We start from the raw sequence: 16,711 nt of genomic DNA on the forward strand, positions 1-16,711 counted from the left end.
GGAACAGAAGGTTCGAGAAGGATGTTGTGTCACTGAGGTCATCACAGTTCACTTTGACTGCATTGTTTTGTGTTTGACTGTTTATGGACTATCATGGAAGACAAGAAATTACCTCCTTACTGCCCTTTGTTTCTATTGTGGTTAAAATAGCAGAATAACATACAGAGATGTGTACACCCCCCCCCCCCCCCCCCCACACAGACACACACACACACACACACACACAATCTATCAATATATTTCCTTTTCTCTCTTCTTCCGTGTGTGTGTGTGTGTGTGTGTGTGTGTGTGTGTGTGTGTGTGTGTGTGTGTGTGTGTGTGTGTGTGTGTGTGTGTGTGTGTGTGTGTGTCAGGGTGGTACCTGTGGTCGGGGGTGCCCTTTAACGATACACTGCAGTACCAGTGTGTCTCCTTCTTTGATGGTGTAAATCCTCTCACTGATGTTGTCTTCCTTGACATTACATGCTGCACCCGAGTGCACGATCTGAGCATTGGCTGGAGCTGTGTACACACACACGCACACACACACACACACACACACACACACACACACACACACACACACACACACACACACACACACACACACACACACACACACACACACACACACACACACACACACACACACACACATTGAGAGAGAGGGACAAAGATAAGTATAAATTATAATGGTATGCTATTTTCACATATGAAAACTTGTCAAATGGGACTTTCTGCATAATGAGTATTTTCTACTTTTGGTACTATAAGTATCAGTATTTTTATGCAGACACTTTTGTACTTTTTTTTTAGTACAATTTTAATACGGGACTTCTACTTGTAACAGAGTATCTACATTGCAGTTTTGATACTTTTACTTAAGTAAAACATGTGAGCTCTTTTTCCACCACTGACACACACACACACACACACACACACACACACACACACACACACACACACACACCTACACACATGCAGAAGAAGTGCTGCGCAGGGAGAGAGACACATGTCGTTTCAGAGCAAGCCAGAGTGATCATCACACACACTGGTGTGTCGGTGATAAAGGTTATAATTAATCAATCATTCATTTAATGACAGTATGTAGTAGTATGTAACTTTAATTGTTGTGGGTGTGTTCGTTCAATGGTCACATTATGCTGCAATACCTCGCTCCGCCCGGTGAGAACCAGGCACGGCGGACCGCGTGACAGTCCTCCCCCAGCCCTCTCTGCTCTCCCCCGGGAGAGCTGGGGTGAGAGGCCGGCAGGGAACACAACCGGTTTTCACCCCTTCCACGACTTGTTGGTTGTATATCCTTTTTTTCCCCAGACCATAAATATGCCATGTTCTTGTCAAATCACCATTAATATTACATATACAGCCGTTATTTTTAAAAATATATTATTTTTCCGGAAACCCCATAGTCTTAACTAGAGTGATTTCTTCTCCTTTCAGCCTTCAGACACCAAGAAAAAGGTTGGTCACTGAAACATTGTAGGACAGAGGTGTAACGACGGACTTGTAAAGGAGCTACAGAACCTAACATGTAAACATGTACCTCCACCGTGAGATGGCAGGTAATCGGCTAACTATTGTAACACATACGTTGTGTTTACCAGATTTTTAATTATTGTCTATGTTGCATTTAAAGCATCTGAAAGAGTCTCTCAGACTAGTGCTGCAGTCTGAGACATGTGAAGATGGGCTTCTTATTTGGTCTCATAAGTTGAAGGGAAAACGAATTAACCTGTGGCTTAAAGAAACGTAAACTATTCTAACTGCTGTGTGCAGTTGTTGTGAACACACTTCACAGCACCATGCTGAATATGGTCGAGGGTCCCGACTATCGCCTGGAACAATAATATTTCTGACGCGATCCGCCATTGCAGAGTGATCGGCCATCGAAAATGGCTCGTTTTCACCACGGTAAAAAAGATATGGAGATATGGACCTTTTTCTCAAGGACTTATCATTGGAGTGGACGGGAGGTAGGTTTTAATAATAGCAGCTTTACTAATAGCAGATACCGCATTGCGCCCTTAATTAACATATGAACACTCCCCCATGTGTAAAATATGCTGGCGAGTCTTATTCCTTAAGTGTTTGTGTTCATTTAAATTGCATAATAGGGATTGCGCATAAGATGGTGGCGTTATCACCTAAGACATGGATTTAAGATGCATAATAGGGCCCAGTGTGGTAAACTTTTTAGCCACGCTAAATATAATAGTGTCTTAAACATTCTCTTACACACACTCTTAGCCTTTCTAAAATCACAAAGCACTGCCTTATCGCTTTATTTTAGTTGGACTTAAATGCAAATACATCAGTGTATAATGTTTATTAAGACTGGGATGTCTGCATGTCATGACTGTGAGTCATTACCTTCACAACGTGTTGTGTTTGTGTTATAATACATATTCTGAAGTTCTTGCACCAAACACACAAGCATTTAAAACGTCAAAACATGAATGCATGAAGTTTCTCATGAACATCAACTACAGAGCATATTCTAAATGGTGCAACACCACAAATACTGGCACCCACTCTGCCCTCCATTCAGATCAGATGAGCATTAATACATTAGGTTGATAGATTATCACAGCTCAGAGAGAACGACCGCCTTGACAGCGCCGTATCACATTGATGCGTCATTGATCACAATGTGCTGATTGAAAACCCCCATCCTTGTATCGTCGGTAGGTTTCTGAAGTGCTCGATGTACTAGATGAGCCGTAAGTGAAACATAACTATCGGCACACGCTCATCTGATGAAGTAATCCGTCGCGGGCTGCCATGTTTGTTTTTGTTGAGCAGACGGGACATTTCTCATCAAAACTAATGACAGTAAGGAGGGAGGGTGCCAGGACACGCTGACAGCCTTATGGAGCACCGTGTGTGGGACACGGGTGTGTTGAAAGAGAGAGATGTGACTGTGCATGTGCCCATGCAGGTATTCATGTCAGAATGTGTGTGCATGCTCACGCTTGTGTGCGTCTGTGCGTCTTGCCGGAGGAATCTTGCAGAAGGTCATGAATTGTGTAGAAACAGAAGCGAGGGAGCAGATCGATATGTGTAGTTACTTTATAGTGGCTGCTCATGCATACAGATGTGGCCTGTCTCAATCCAACTCTTTCAACACAGACCCTTTAGATGTGAACACCCACCCTACACTGCCCTCCCATCACAACTTGGGGGAGAGGAGAGGAGAGGAGAGGAGAGGAGAGGAGTGGAGCACGTAGAAAAAGTGGTGTAAATCAGCAAAGGAGAAACTAGAGATAAGAGAGGGATGAAGAGAAGAGAGAGGGATGGTTGATGATAGAGAGTAGAAGCTAACATTTCTTCGGGATTCTCATGGGCCACAGGAATCCTATGGGATTCCGGTGGGATGGGAGTATTTCCACTGATCACGTGATTGGTTTGGGATGGCGGAAAAAGTCAATGGGAGTAGGTGGGAACGAGGACAACAATAGACCAGCCTTTAACATATCAAACAGCAGAAATAAACGCTACAACCCGTCACAAAAGTATAAATACACGCACATTTCCTATTGACGCCTGATTTTCAAGCCTACAACATGGCACATATGCGATGCATTGTAGGTCTTGGAGATCCGCTATGTTCTGGATGCGACACAGTTGTACGACAAGGCATAAATCAGGCATCAAATCAAATAAAACTTTATTTATAGAGCACATCTACTTATACATTAAGGAAAGAGATCTCCCAGCTTCCGACGCCACACTGATTTCATTGTTTCGGGATAAACACAACAACAACATATCACATGTCACCACAACACTAGCCACAATGTGCGCGATGAATTAACGGGTGCCAGAAACAAGCAACCAGGTTCATGAAAAAACAAAAGCCAGCCGAAGGGGTCCGCGATGTTCGCGAGGGTTCGAAGGGGTACGCAATGTTTCGTTGGGGTCCCAAGACTCCCAGGGGGTCCCCCATGTATTTTTATTTTTTATTTATAATTATTTTACTTATTTTTTATCCCACGATTTTGTAACCCCAAAATAAGCCAGCCCTCACTAGAGCCCCGTGCACGGCTAGGGGGCAGGGTGCCCATAGGGCGCCCGGACCTCTAGTTTACAACATTTGGAATCGACTGTCCCATAGGCATGAGACGCACGCAGAAGTGTTTATATGTGTGTGAACTACCAGTGAGGGGAAAACAGTGAACAGATCGATGGACATGAAATGAGTGTGAAAGTGAACTGAAATGTAACACAACGTCCATCATATTGAAGTGGTTTGTTTAGATATCTCAAAAGTTAGTCACTAGCAGAGCCACTTGGCACCACTTTTCTTTTCATTTAATATGAAAGTAGAGAATCATAGCTACAAATGAGATATTGCTTTTTTAGATTGACAATAATTTTGCAACTGAATCCTATTGAATGAAACACAATTAAAATAAAACTCCTTAAATTGATTTCTCTAAAACGTTCTCAGACTACACTACACGTGAATTTCAACAATGAGGCAGTTCAAACATAGTTATAAAAAACAACAAGCCTTAAGACAAGTCTTCCTATGTCTCCAGTGTTCTACTGTATCTCTCTATTGTCTTTGAGTCATGCCCATAGCCCCCGCCCCATACTTTTTCGATCACTGTTAACCACAGAAGAAAAAGTAGTTCTGCAAAAAAAAGGTCATTTTAACGTGATTTTGTGGATAATACAAATTATTTTCTGAACCAAGAGAATACTGTAATATTGTAACGCTTACCGACGAGTATGGAGCACAGATTCGACCATGATCAGCTGTAATGGAAAACCTGAGCAAGAAGTGGATTGTTGCTAATGGTTATGTTACTACTGATATGGAAGACAAAACGTAAGTCACCATTTGTGCATTATTTTCATATTTACAAATTGACAGTACTAATGTTTAGTTGAATGAGATTTTTTTTTTCAACAGGTCAGATCTGGGCAAGCACACACACGCGTGCTCGCTCGCACACACACACACACACACACACACACACACACACACACACACACACACACACAGACACATAAGTTATTTGTAGAGTGTGTTTAAAAACAACCAAAGTTGACCAAATATAAAATTGATTCAGATACAAAATGTAATTGCGCAACATAGAAATACCCCCACCCCACAAAAGACAACAACAACAATAGTAGTAGGTTGACGTGTATGTGTGTGCGTGCGTGCGTGTGCGTGCGTGCGTTTGTGTGTGTACACGCGTGCGTGTGTGTCTGTACTATATGTGTGTAGATGTGGGATGTAATGTAGCCTATACACACATGAGCAGATGTAAAATGAGTCTGCAATAACTGCAAATTTTGACTATCACCGCAGCAAACAAAAAATATTCATAGTATGTGAAAACTATTTAGAGAATTACTGATGTACTGTTGGTGTGACTGTACACCGACTAATCCCCATTTTAGCACTGGGGTGACTGATGGGTCAAAATGACCAATTTAGACATTTTTAACTCAATTAACTTCGAGCAGGAAGCTTGTAGAGGGCTCATTTTTCTTGATCTAAATATGTATACAATAAAATTACAAAACTCTTTCTTGGAAATAAAATATGGTCATGTTATGGGGGGGGGAATACAATTCCAGCTAACAAAAAATACTACTTTTTGAGTCATTTTGGGGGCAGATATTGCATATATGTACAGTGACAATAAATAAGGGATTAAAAAAAGATTGTTTGTGGAATTCTTCTTCTTAGCCAATGCCATCTTTTCTCCAGTTTGTTAGTCCCTGTCTCTCCATCTCCCATTTCTCCTCCTCAATTGACCAATGAGCATCTTGTTCTGAATTCATCCTGGGTGAGATCCTGTGGTGTTGGGCAGTAACACGCTACTAATACATAACAATATTACTTTCCCCGGTAACAAGTAGTGTAACTCATTACAATTGTCCAAACAGAAGTAACGCTATGTTGCTTGCGTTATGAACACAATGTGTTTTTGACTGAGATGATTATGAGACCAGTTGTGTCCATCCAGCTGCATAGAAGTGGAGCCCCAAGTGCCAAAAAAAGAAATCTACAGGCTATCAACTAGGTTTGAACCGATGTATTGATGCTTTCGTCAGTCGTCGATGACGGATAGCGATTGACAATGGCTTAGACCGTTGTTATTGAATACACAATGTAAATACGTTTTTAAACGGGTAGGCTATTAAAAAACTGCTGAGTGTAGCGTCCGGATTCTGAGCACACTTTCAACTGCAGCACTGCTGTGCAGCTCATACTACATGTTTGAGCATGCCCTCCCTGGCCGGTCTACAGTGGACAGCTGTTGTTGTATCTTATTGTGTTATATTTGTATCTTCTTTATATTCTTTGTGAGGATTTTTACCGTGTGACATTGCCAGGTTGTGTTAGAAATCGGCGATAACATTTAGTTTCTGTTTTCAAAAAATATAACTGATCAGCTTTGTCTTAGCGATACTCTGCTATCGTTTTTCCTGTTCTGTAATCCATTGCAGATGAATATAGCTTATAAGTATAGATTGTTTTTGTTTAGTCTAGCGAGTTAGGTTTGGTGAGTTTTTGTTTGTTTTTGTAGCACTAGCTTAATGTAAGTAGTTACTTGTACTACCAAGTAATAAGTAATGTAATGTAATGCATTACGTTTAAAAGCAATAATAAGTAATTAGTAACTTACTTCTCTTCCTGAGTAACTTCCCCAACACTCAGGTCCAGTTGGGTCTGGAGTACATTCTTGTGAGACAAAGCCTCCTTTTCTCCAGTGAGTCCCTCTCTCTCCTTTGCCCATTTCTCCTCCTCCATTAAAGAATGGGTATCATTGGTTCTCAGTTCTTCCTGGATGAGGTCCAGCTTGTTTTGGAATTGCCTACTCTTCTTGATCAAAGCCTTCTTTTCTTCTTTTAAGCGCCGTCTCTCCTTCCCCCATTTCTCCTCCTCCTTTAACCATAAAACATGTTTGGTCTTCAGCTCCTCCTCAGTGAGGTCCAGATGGTTCTGGAGTTCCCCAATTTTCTCAGCCAATAACTCCTTTTGTCCAGCTAGTCCCTGTCTTTCCTTTTCCCATTTATCCTCCTCAATTAACCAATGAGTATTGTTTGCTCTCAGTTCCTCCTGGGTGAGGTTCAGTTGGGTCTGAAGTTGCACATTCTTGTGAGCCAAAGCCTCCTTTTCTCCCGCTAGTCCTTGTCTCTCCTTCCCCCATTTCTCTTCCTCCACTAACCAATGAGTATCTTTGGTTCTCACTTCTTGCAGGATGAGGTCCAAGTGGTTCTGGAGATGCCCATTATTCTTAACCATGGTCTCCCTTTCTCCAGCAAGGCCCTGTCTCTCCTTCATCCATTTTCCCTGCTCCATGCTAAATGCCAGTGACCAACGGTTCTCTTTGGTTCTCACTTCTTCCTGGATATGGTCCAGTTGTTTCTGGAGTTTCCCATTCTTCATAGCCAAAGCCTCATTTTCATCAGCTAGTCCCTGTCTCTCCTTACCCCATTTCTCCTCCTCCATTAGCAAATTAGTATTGTTTGTTCTTAGTTTTTCCTGGTAAAGGTTGATTTGCCTCTGGAATTGATCATTCTTCTTAGCCAAAACTTCATTTTCTCCAGCTAGGCCGTTTCTCTCCCCACCCCATTTCTCCTCCTCCATTAACCAAAGAGCATTTTTGGATCTCAGTTCTTCCTGGATGAGGTCGAGTTGGTTCTGGAGTTGTCTATTATTCTTAGCCAAAGCCTCCATTTCTCCAGCAAGTGCCTGTCTCTCCTTCTCCCATGTGTTCTGCTCCATCCTAAATCCCAATAACCAACGGTTCTCTTTTGTGCCCATTTCTTCCTGGATGAGGCCTAGTTGGTTCTGGAGTTGCCGATTCTTCTTGGTCAAAGCCTCCCGTTCTCCTCCTAGTCCCTGTTTGAACTTATCCCAATTTTCCTCCTTCTTTAACCAAAGAGCATTTTTGGTTCTCAGTTCCTCCTGAGTGAGGTCTACTTGATTCTGCAATTGCCCATTTGTATTATACAAGGCCTCCTTCTCTTCAACTAGTCTATGTATCTCCTTCCCCCATTTCTCCTCCTCCATTAACCAATAAGCATTGTTTGTCCTCAGTTCTTCCTTGGTAAGGTCCATTTGGTTTTGGAGTTGCCCATTCTTCCTAATCAAAGCCTCCTTTTCACCAACTAGTTGCCTTCTCTCCTTCCCCCATTTTGCCTCCTCCCTTAACCAACATGTATCTTTGGTACTCTGTTGTTCCTGAGTGAGTTCTAGTTGGATCTGGAGTTGCATATTCATCTCAGCCAAAGCATCCCTTTCTCCAGCATATCCGAGCCTCTCATTCCCCCATTTATCCTTCTCGGTTAACCAATGAGTCTCATTGGTCCTTAGTTCATCCATAGTGAGGTCCAGCTGGTTCTGGAGTTTCCCATTCTTCTTGGTCAAAGCCTTTATTTCACCAGCTAGTCCCTGTCTGTCCTTCTCCCATTTGTCTTTCTCCATGTTAAAAGCCAGTAACCAATGGTTCTCTTTTGTTCTGAGTTCTTCCTGGTTTTGGTCCAATTGGTTCTGAAGTTCCCCAATTCTCTTAACCAAAGCCTCCTTTTCTTCAGCTAGTTCATGACTCTGATGCCGCCATTTCTCCTCCATTAAACAATGAGCATTTTTAGTTCTCAGTTCTTCCAGGATGAGGTCCAGTTGATTCTGGAGTTGACAAATCTTCTTGAGCAGTGTCTCTTTTTCACCAGCTAGTCCCTGTCTCTCCTTCCTCCATTTCTCCCCTTCCATTAACCAATGATTATCTTTGGTCCTCAGTTTTTCCTGGGTGAGGTCTAGTTGGTTCTTGAGTTGCCCATTCTTCTTAGCCAAAGCCTCTGTTTCTCTGGCAAGACAATGCATCTCCTTCCCCCACTTCTCCTCTTCCTTTAACCAAACAGAATGTTTGTTTCTCATTTCTTCCTGGGTGAGGTCCAGGTGGTATTGGAGTTGCCCATGCTTCTTAACTAATGCCTCTTTTTCTCCAGCTAGTCCCTGATTCAACTTATCCCAATTTGCTTTCTCCCTCAACCAAACTGCATTTTTGTTTCTCAGTTCTTCCTGGGTGACATCTAGTTGATTCTGCAGTTGGCCATTATCCTTAAATAAGGCTCCTTTTTGTTCAGCTAGTCGCTGTCTCTCCTTTCCACATTTCTCCTCCACCATTAACCAATGAGCATAATTTGTTCTCAGCTCTTCCTGGGTAAGGTCCAGTTGGTTCTGGAGTTGCCCATTCTTCTTAGCAAAAGCCTCCTTTTCACCAGCTAGTTGTCGTCTCTCCTTCCCCCATTTCTCCTCCTCCCTTGACCACCAAGTATCTTTGGTTTTCAGTTCATCCTTAGTGAGGTCCAGTTGGTTCTGGAGTTTCCCATTCTTCTTAGTCAAAGCTGTTATTTCACCACCTAGTCCCTGTCCTTCTTTCTGCCATTTGTCTTGCTCCATGCTATATGCCAGTGACCAACGGTTCTCTTTTGTTTTCACTTCTTCCTGGTTGAGGTCCAGTTGGTTGTGGAGTTCGTCATTTTTCTTAGCCAATACCTCATGTTCCACAACTAGTGCATGACTCTCCTTCCGCCATTTGTTCTCCACCATTAACCAATGAGCATCTTTTTTCCTCAGTTCTTCCTGGGTGAGGTCTAGTTGGTTTTGGAGTTTTAAATGCTTCTCAGCCAACCCCCTCTTTTCTCCAGCTAGTCCCTGTATCTCCTTTCGCCATTTCTCCTCCTCCATTAACCAATGAGAATCTTTGGTCCTCAGTTTTTCTTCGGTGAGGTCCAGTTGACTCTGGAGTTTCCCATTCTTCTCAGTCAAAGCCTCCATTTCTCTAGTAAGATAATGGATATCCTTCCGCCATTTCTCCTCCCCAATTAACCAATGAGAATCCTTGGTTTTTAGTTCTTCCCGGGTGAGGTCCAGTTGGTTTTGAAGTTGCACATTATTTTTTGCCAAAGCCTCTTTGGTTTTCAGTTCTTCCTGGGTGATGTCAAGTTGGTTTTGAAGTTGCACATTCTTCTTAGCCAACACCTCTTTTTCTACAGCTAGTCCCTGCCTCTCCTTCCCCCATTTGTCTTGCTCCATGCTGAATGCCAGTAACCAGCGGTTCTCTTTTGCTCCCATTTCTCCCTGGATACGGTCCAGTTGATTCTGGAGCTGCCTATTCCTCTCAGCCAAAGCCTCCTTTTCTCCAGCTAGTCCCTGTCTTCCCTTTCCCCATTTCTCCTCCTCCAACAACCAAAGTGTATTTTTGTTCCTAAGTTCTTCCTGTGTGAGATGGAGTTGGTTCTGGAGTTGTCCATTCTTCTCAACCAAAGTCTCCTTTTCTTCATCTAGTCGCAGTCTCTCCTTCCCAAATTTCTCCATCTCCCTTAACCAACCAGTATCTTTGGTTTTCAGTTCTTCCTGGGTAAGGTCAAGTTGGTTCTGGAGTTGTCCATTCTTCTCAACCAAAGTCTCCTTTTCTTCATCTAGTCGCAGTCTCTCCTTCCCCCATTTTTCCTCTTCCCTCAACCAACATGTCTCTTTGGTTCTCAGGTCTTCCTGTGTGAGTTCCAACTGGTTCTGGAGTTGTACATTCTTCTTAGCTAAAGCACCATTTTCTCCAGCTAATCCTTGTGTCCCGTTCTCCAATTTCTCCTCCATTAACAAGATAGCATCTTTGTTTCGGAGTTGTTCCTGGGTGAGGTCCAGTTTGTTCTGAAGTTGCCCATTCTTTTTAGTCAAAGCCTCCTTTTCCCCAGCTAGTCCCCGTCTCTCCTTCTGCAAATTCTGGAGTTGTCTATTGTCTATTGTCAGACTCTCTTTAAGGGCAGTGTTCTCCTTCTCTTTCTCGTTCAACAATTTTTGGATTTGTAGCAGTGTTTGTTCCATTGCCTGTAACTCATACTCTCGAAGGGTCTTGTCCATTGCCTGGACCTCTTTCATTGCTCTCTCCTTCTCCATGGCTTTAATCCTTTGCTCTGCAGAGACTAACTTTTCAGCCAACATCTGCAGCTCTTCAGCGAGCTTAGTTTTCTCCTCATCCCAACTCTGCTGCTGTGCAAGTATCTTTCCCCTGATAATCTCTGAATATGAATAGTGTTTCATTGACATCTTTACTAGATCTGAGGTGCGCGTTTCAGGCAATGCCTGAAACTTGTATGCGGCTATTGCCTGGCCTGTTTTCATCTGCTGTCTCTCATTGCCTGAATGCCATGAAACCTTCTGCACCGCAAAGTGAAGCTTTCCAACTGATGTATTGTCAGAGTTATTATTTTAAAATACCAAAATACAGAATATTTACACTATATAATATACAAGCTACAAAAACTTTATTTTGCATCTAACATACATGTACACCTAGCAGAACAGCTAACCTATTAGAATTAGTATTGTTCGGTAAACTACTTAAATGCTGATATTCCTGGGGGGGTGATGTAGCAGAGATGTTGCATAAACCATTGCCCAAATATGGCCATCCAGGAAGCTTATGAACAGGCATATATCATAACGACCTACAGGCATTGCCTTAAAAACAAAAAAAAACCTGTTCCTTCTCATGAGAAATTGATTTAGCATTGGAACCTTAAGCTTCACCTCTTAGAGTTTCACCATCTTAAATCCCTACTGCTACTACCACTATGATGTTTTGAGCAATTTGCACAAAACGTGTAACACGTGAAAAGGCCCTGTTGAGACAATTAATATTGTAGAAGGCATTGCTTTTCACAAAAACACACAATTGCATTCAAATAACACAAAACAGTTTTATTCATCCAACTGAAATACTTTTGAGGGGATGATTATATTTATTATAAAGGCGTGTTTCTGGTTGATAGCATCATGTGCAATGTTTTTACATTGCCACAGAATACACAAATACAAACATTATGTTTGATTGGTCAGAAATTGAAGGCGTTCACGATTGTTGACATTTAAAAGGTTGGTTATAGGTGGTACAAACCTCTACCAGTGCCAATTAATGGTGAGAGATAGAATGCACTACGTCCACTGTGTCCAATTAATGGAGAGAGATGCACTATGTCCACTGTGTCAGGTGGTGGTATACACACAGGATACTAGGGCGGACTTAACATCCATCATACAAAGCGGAGCCACATCGAGTATACAGTACATCAATTTTGTCTGCAGAGAGCCATTTTGGTTTAGGCATCAGAAAAAGCCCCAAGGGCTTAGGATATCCGGGAAAGCCCCAGGGGCCCCTGTCAGGGCCCCCATGGGCCCAGTCACTATGACTCAGACATAATCAGAAATGCATGAGTGTCTCAATTGGCTTAGAGTCAAGGAAAGACTTTCTGTTAATTTAATTAATGATTTACTATAGTCTTCCAGGTGATGTTCGTCACATAACAAGAAAGGCCTGTTTCAAAAAGAAACTTAGACTTTGCATACACTCAGTACAGCCAATAACTAATAATATACATGCATTGTATTCACAGGCAGAAAAACTACAATGCTTAAGACTGGGGTTAGGATAAAAGACTGGGGTTAGGATCAAATATTTAATGCTGACTTGTTTGTTAAAGAAGAGAGATTTGTGGTCTGATGTATGTCAGGAAAATTATGAAAACATTGCTCTGGAAATCTTCATGGATAGATTTGTGAGACTTGTAGATCAGCATGTTCCATTTAGAAAGAGGTCTGTGAAGGGGAGTAGTGCATCGTGGATCGATAATGAGTTAAGATCTTTAATGCAGAAGAAGAATAAAGCTACTGTAGTAGCTGCACTTAAATCAGGGAGCCCTTTAGACAGAAGTTTTTATTGTAAACTGAGAAATAAAGTTACTAAGTTAAATTACATTAAAAAGAAAGGATATTTTAAACAAAACATCTATAATTCTGTAAATGACTGTAAAACATTATGGAAAACACAAATGTATGTTGAATGTGCAGGTCAGTTCATCGTCAAGCCATATAATTGAGCCAGGGCCCAAGTGTCGGAGCTGGCCGGAGCTGGCCAGAGCCCGGCTCCGGCACCTGCCTCAAATGCACCATAAAATACATTTTTATTTAAGGATATTTATTATAAATTCATCTTTCACATTTTAACCATTTTTAAATGTAAACACTGAAAAATGTATCTGACTCCTACACGCCCACTACGTTAGTTGCAGAGGACTCCGCAAATAACGCAAAGGCCCTGGCTCCCCCTCATATCACAGTATGTTTTACCTTGATGAGGGGACATGTGGAAATATCGTTATGGACCCCAAGAGAGACAGACAGGGGGAAAAAACACCATGACGAGTGATCAGGTTAGAGAGTGTTCTCTCTCTCCTCCGAGTTTGATGTCAGTAAATAAACAGCAGTGACGTTATGCTGATGCGCATCTCTCTCCAATAGTTTGTCTTGTTAACCGAGCTGGGCAGTGCATATCTGTCTGTGTTCTGTGACTTTCTGTGTTGCTCGTGAACATGCCATGGTTTCATATGTGTGGCGTGCACAAAATGAAACTCGGTCGGGTCCATGTCTGTCTGTCTGTGACTGTGTGTCACTGAGAGAGAGAGAGAGAGAGAGAGAGAGAGAGAGAGAGAGAGAGAGAGAGAGAGAGAGAGAGAGAGCTGTTTCTACACGCCACTCCACTCATGCTTTTTGTCAGAATTGTTCATAAATAATACTAGCGTTCTTCTTGCTACATTCTTGATTATTAAATGCATTCTTATATGAAAAATAAATAAAAAGTCGAGTTTTGCCAATCTACCAACTGATATCTAAATTCATCTAAATTCATCTAAATACATCTAAATTCATCTAAATTCATCTAAATTATTTAAAACTGGGTGGAAACAATTAGGAAATAAAAATGTAATAAAAGCTTCACAGAACCAATGAAAACACATTAGAGCGATCCTTCATATGGGATGGAATCAGGATTGGTTTTCAAAGCAGTAGGTGTAGGTTTGTTACTGCTCGTTTTCTCCGGTGTCCAACCCAGTTCGATCAATTCAACAATTCAAAACAACAACTGTTATGTAAGTATTTGTAAGGCCCTGAACACTCGTGCACGTTGTTTCAGTTTCTCTGGCTGATATTACACCTCTTCTCAGGGCTGTGTGGGCATGTACAAAGATTGACAGCTCCCTCAAACTCCTGTCAGCTTTGTTACACCTCTAAGGCCAGGCCAAATTACCTTCTTATCATTTATTGGCCACAGGTTTTTGTAACATCATAAAATTGCCATGTTGTGTAATCAACAAGAGATAGGGCCATGTCCACAGAAAGCATTTTATTTATGTTTTAGCGGCAAAGAGATTTGGATGTATGTCCAGAGCGATATACACTGCATGAGCAAGACTACACTACATGAGCAAGACGCCTCCGCCGAATTGTTTAGGGCCTTTAATCTATTTTTGGGACTAGGATACTCAGACCATGTGTGTGCATGCTCGAACTGTGTGTGTGTGTGTGTGTGTGTGTGTGTGTGTGTGTGTGTGTGTGTGTGTGTGTGTGTGCGTGTGTGCGTGCGTGCGTGCGTGCGTGCGTGCGTGCGTGCGTGCGTGTGTGTGTGTTTGTGTTTTTGGGGAGCGTACCTTCAGCCCTATTTTCACTCAAGACACTAACACTAACCCCAAGCGTAATCCTAAACCGAGGGAACATAGGGCTGAGGAAACATAGGCATGACCCCGTATTTGTGGGAACATAGGCATGACCCCGTATTTGTTGTGTGTCTTGCTGGAGGAATCTTAGAGAAGGTCATGGAGACATGGAGGAGTGAGTCACAGTTTGTTAATTCCTTGTTAATTCTCAGCCTCTTCCTCTTACTTCATCATTTAATCAATTGTCTAGAGTGGAGTCAGGTAGCTCCTTCTCTTCATCATCACATGATTTTCTCCATCCCACTCGTGTTTTGTTCTCCACTGTTGACTTCCATTCAGCCCTACAGGTCCTTTGAAAACTTTGATCTCTGCATTTGGTCAAATGACATCTCAATGAAACCTTTGGAACGTGCTGAAGATCATGCAAGGATTCAGATTTGGCTCTAGGAGACAGTTGGAGGATTTTAAAGTTTCCACTCTACGTTTTAGTTGAAATCTACAAGCAATACACAGTCATTATTAATTGTTAATGATGAATCAGAGCTCAGGTCAGTAGGATAACTGTGACTTCAATGGTACAACGCTACATCACTGAAAGACAACATGCACTAAATTGTGTCTAAAAAAAAGAAAAACATTATTTCTTAATTTAACCATGCACTCATTATGTGTCCACAGAAAGCGTTTTTCAGCTGGCAGTGCCTTTCTGCCATGCATTGGTAAAGAGGCGCTGGTGCTCTCCTCTTCCCAGCACCAGAGCATCGCGCTTTAGTGCCCTTGGCGCCCAGCGTTTTTTGTTGAAGCACTTCAAGCAGACAATAGTTCAACTTTGGAGAGGAGCGCTGCTCTTTGTATGCTCCTTGTCTGTGTCTGACAACCCGGTCAGTCATTTACGAGGTTTGAGGTCCATGTTCACAGCTCTTTGAGCTACAGTAGGCTATTTTTGCTAATAACACAGATGACATGATGTCATCAACAACGGTTGATAGGTTCTAACATTTCAGGCATCAATACACACTGTGTGCGAGTGCTCTGGATATGATATTTGCCCTAACACAGTTTCCTGACACCCAGTGAGCAAACTGTATGCTATACTGTCCTGGGATGTAGCCTGTCATAACGAGACTAGTTAAATGTTGTAAAGACAGAGTGGTGACAACTCTGTTCACTCCAGTGAACCAATTCTTTCACAGCAATTTTTGGATCATGGAGATTCTGTTCAGTTCCTGGAAGTAAACACTAGCAGCGCAGTAGAGTTGCAGCAGAACGAAGTGCCACACTTTTAAAAGGTAAAGACGTTTAAAGCAATAAACAACAGCAATATGCTTAAAATGTGTCAACAAGGCCAGTAGGCTAAGATTCGATGTTCACACTCAAATATTAGCACATTTCTTTCAAAGGCATATTGATGTAACTACATACACATTGGTGTGCTATATAAAAATTGTAAATTGATGCCTTTATTGACTAATCATAAAAAAAATGCTGTCTCTCTGTATAATGCATTCAAATGGCCCACCAGAGGACTTCTGGGATTCATGCTTTCATAAATGACGTAACGATCAAGAATTCTGTCACCACTCTCTTTACACCACTTTTGCCTGAACCAATCCAGCATACAGTGTGTGGGTGTACGTACGTACGTGTGTGTGTGTGTGTGTGGGCATGTATGCACATGTGGACCATGTGACAATACCTGCATGCTGGTTCAGGAAAAGGCCATTCTATAGAACTGCTCATCCCATGGATTCTACATTGTTTTGCAACACATCATTTGCATCACATAGCATCACATCACATCACAGCAATTGTGGATAGTGGTGTTGCTTCATTTGCGTCATATACCATCATGAGCGAACACCCGTGAGTCGCGTCATTGCCGGGCAATGGCCGGCGTTCCTCTGTGTCATTTGCGCCATTTGTGTCACGTTCATAAGAAAAAAAGATTTTTGTTTATATTTATTTTTATTGACACCACGTGGAGTCCCGTCACTGGCATCATGACTTTCATGGTCGTCTTTGCATTGACTTTGCTTGTAATCAGCACTGGTCCTTGGGGAGTCAGCAAGGACAGACACGCAGAGGATGATTATAATGTACCATGTGTGCACATGTACAATGACAAGTACCACATACACATGCAGATATTTGTGGAATTATATATAGGATATATGTACTATAACACTGTTTT

At 42.1% G+C, this 16,711-nt stretch overlaps 1 protein-coding gene across 1 annotated transcript in view; it reads right to left on the reverse strand.

Moving 5' to 3' along the window:
* The window catches only part of LOC311043077 (MAM domain-containing glycosylphosphatidylinositol anchor protein 1-like), a gene marked incomplete at its 3' end in the record, with an annotated part of 180,149 nt that overhangs the window by 122,335 nt on the left and 41,103 nt on the right, over nt 1-16,711 (reverse strand). Inside the window, exon 2 of the mRNA XM_084054237.1 lies at nt 362-501. Coding sequence (XP_083910363.1) covers nt 362-501 — 140 coding nt within the window. The remainder of the gene's footprint in view (nt 1-361; nt 502-16,711) is intronic.

This window comes from Gymnoscopelus microlampas (genome assembly GCF_963454915.1).
Source record: "Gymnoscopelus microlampas genome assembly, chromosome: 1".
NCBI lineage: Eukaryota > Metazoa > Chordata > Actinopteri > Myctophiformes > Myctophidae > Gymnoscopelus > Gymnoscopelus microlampas.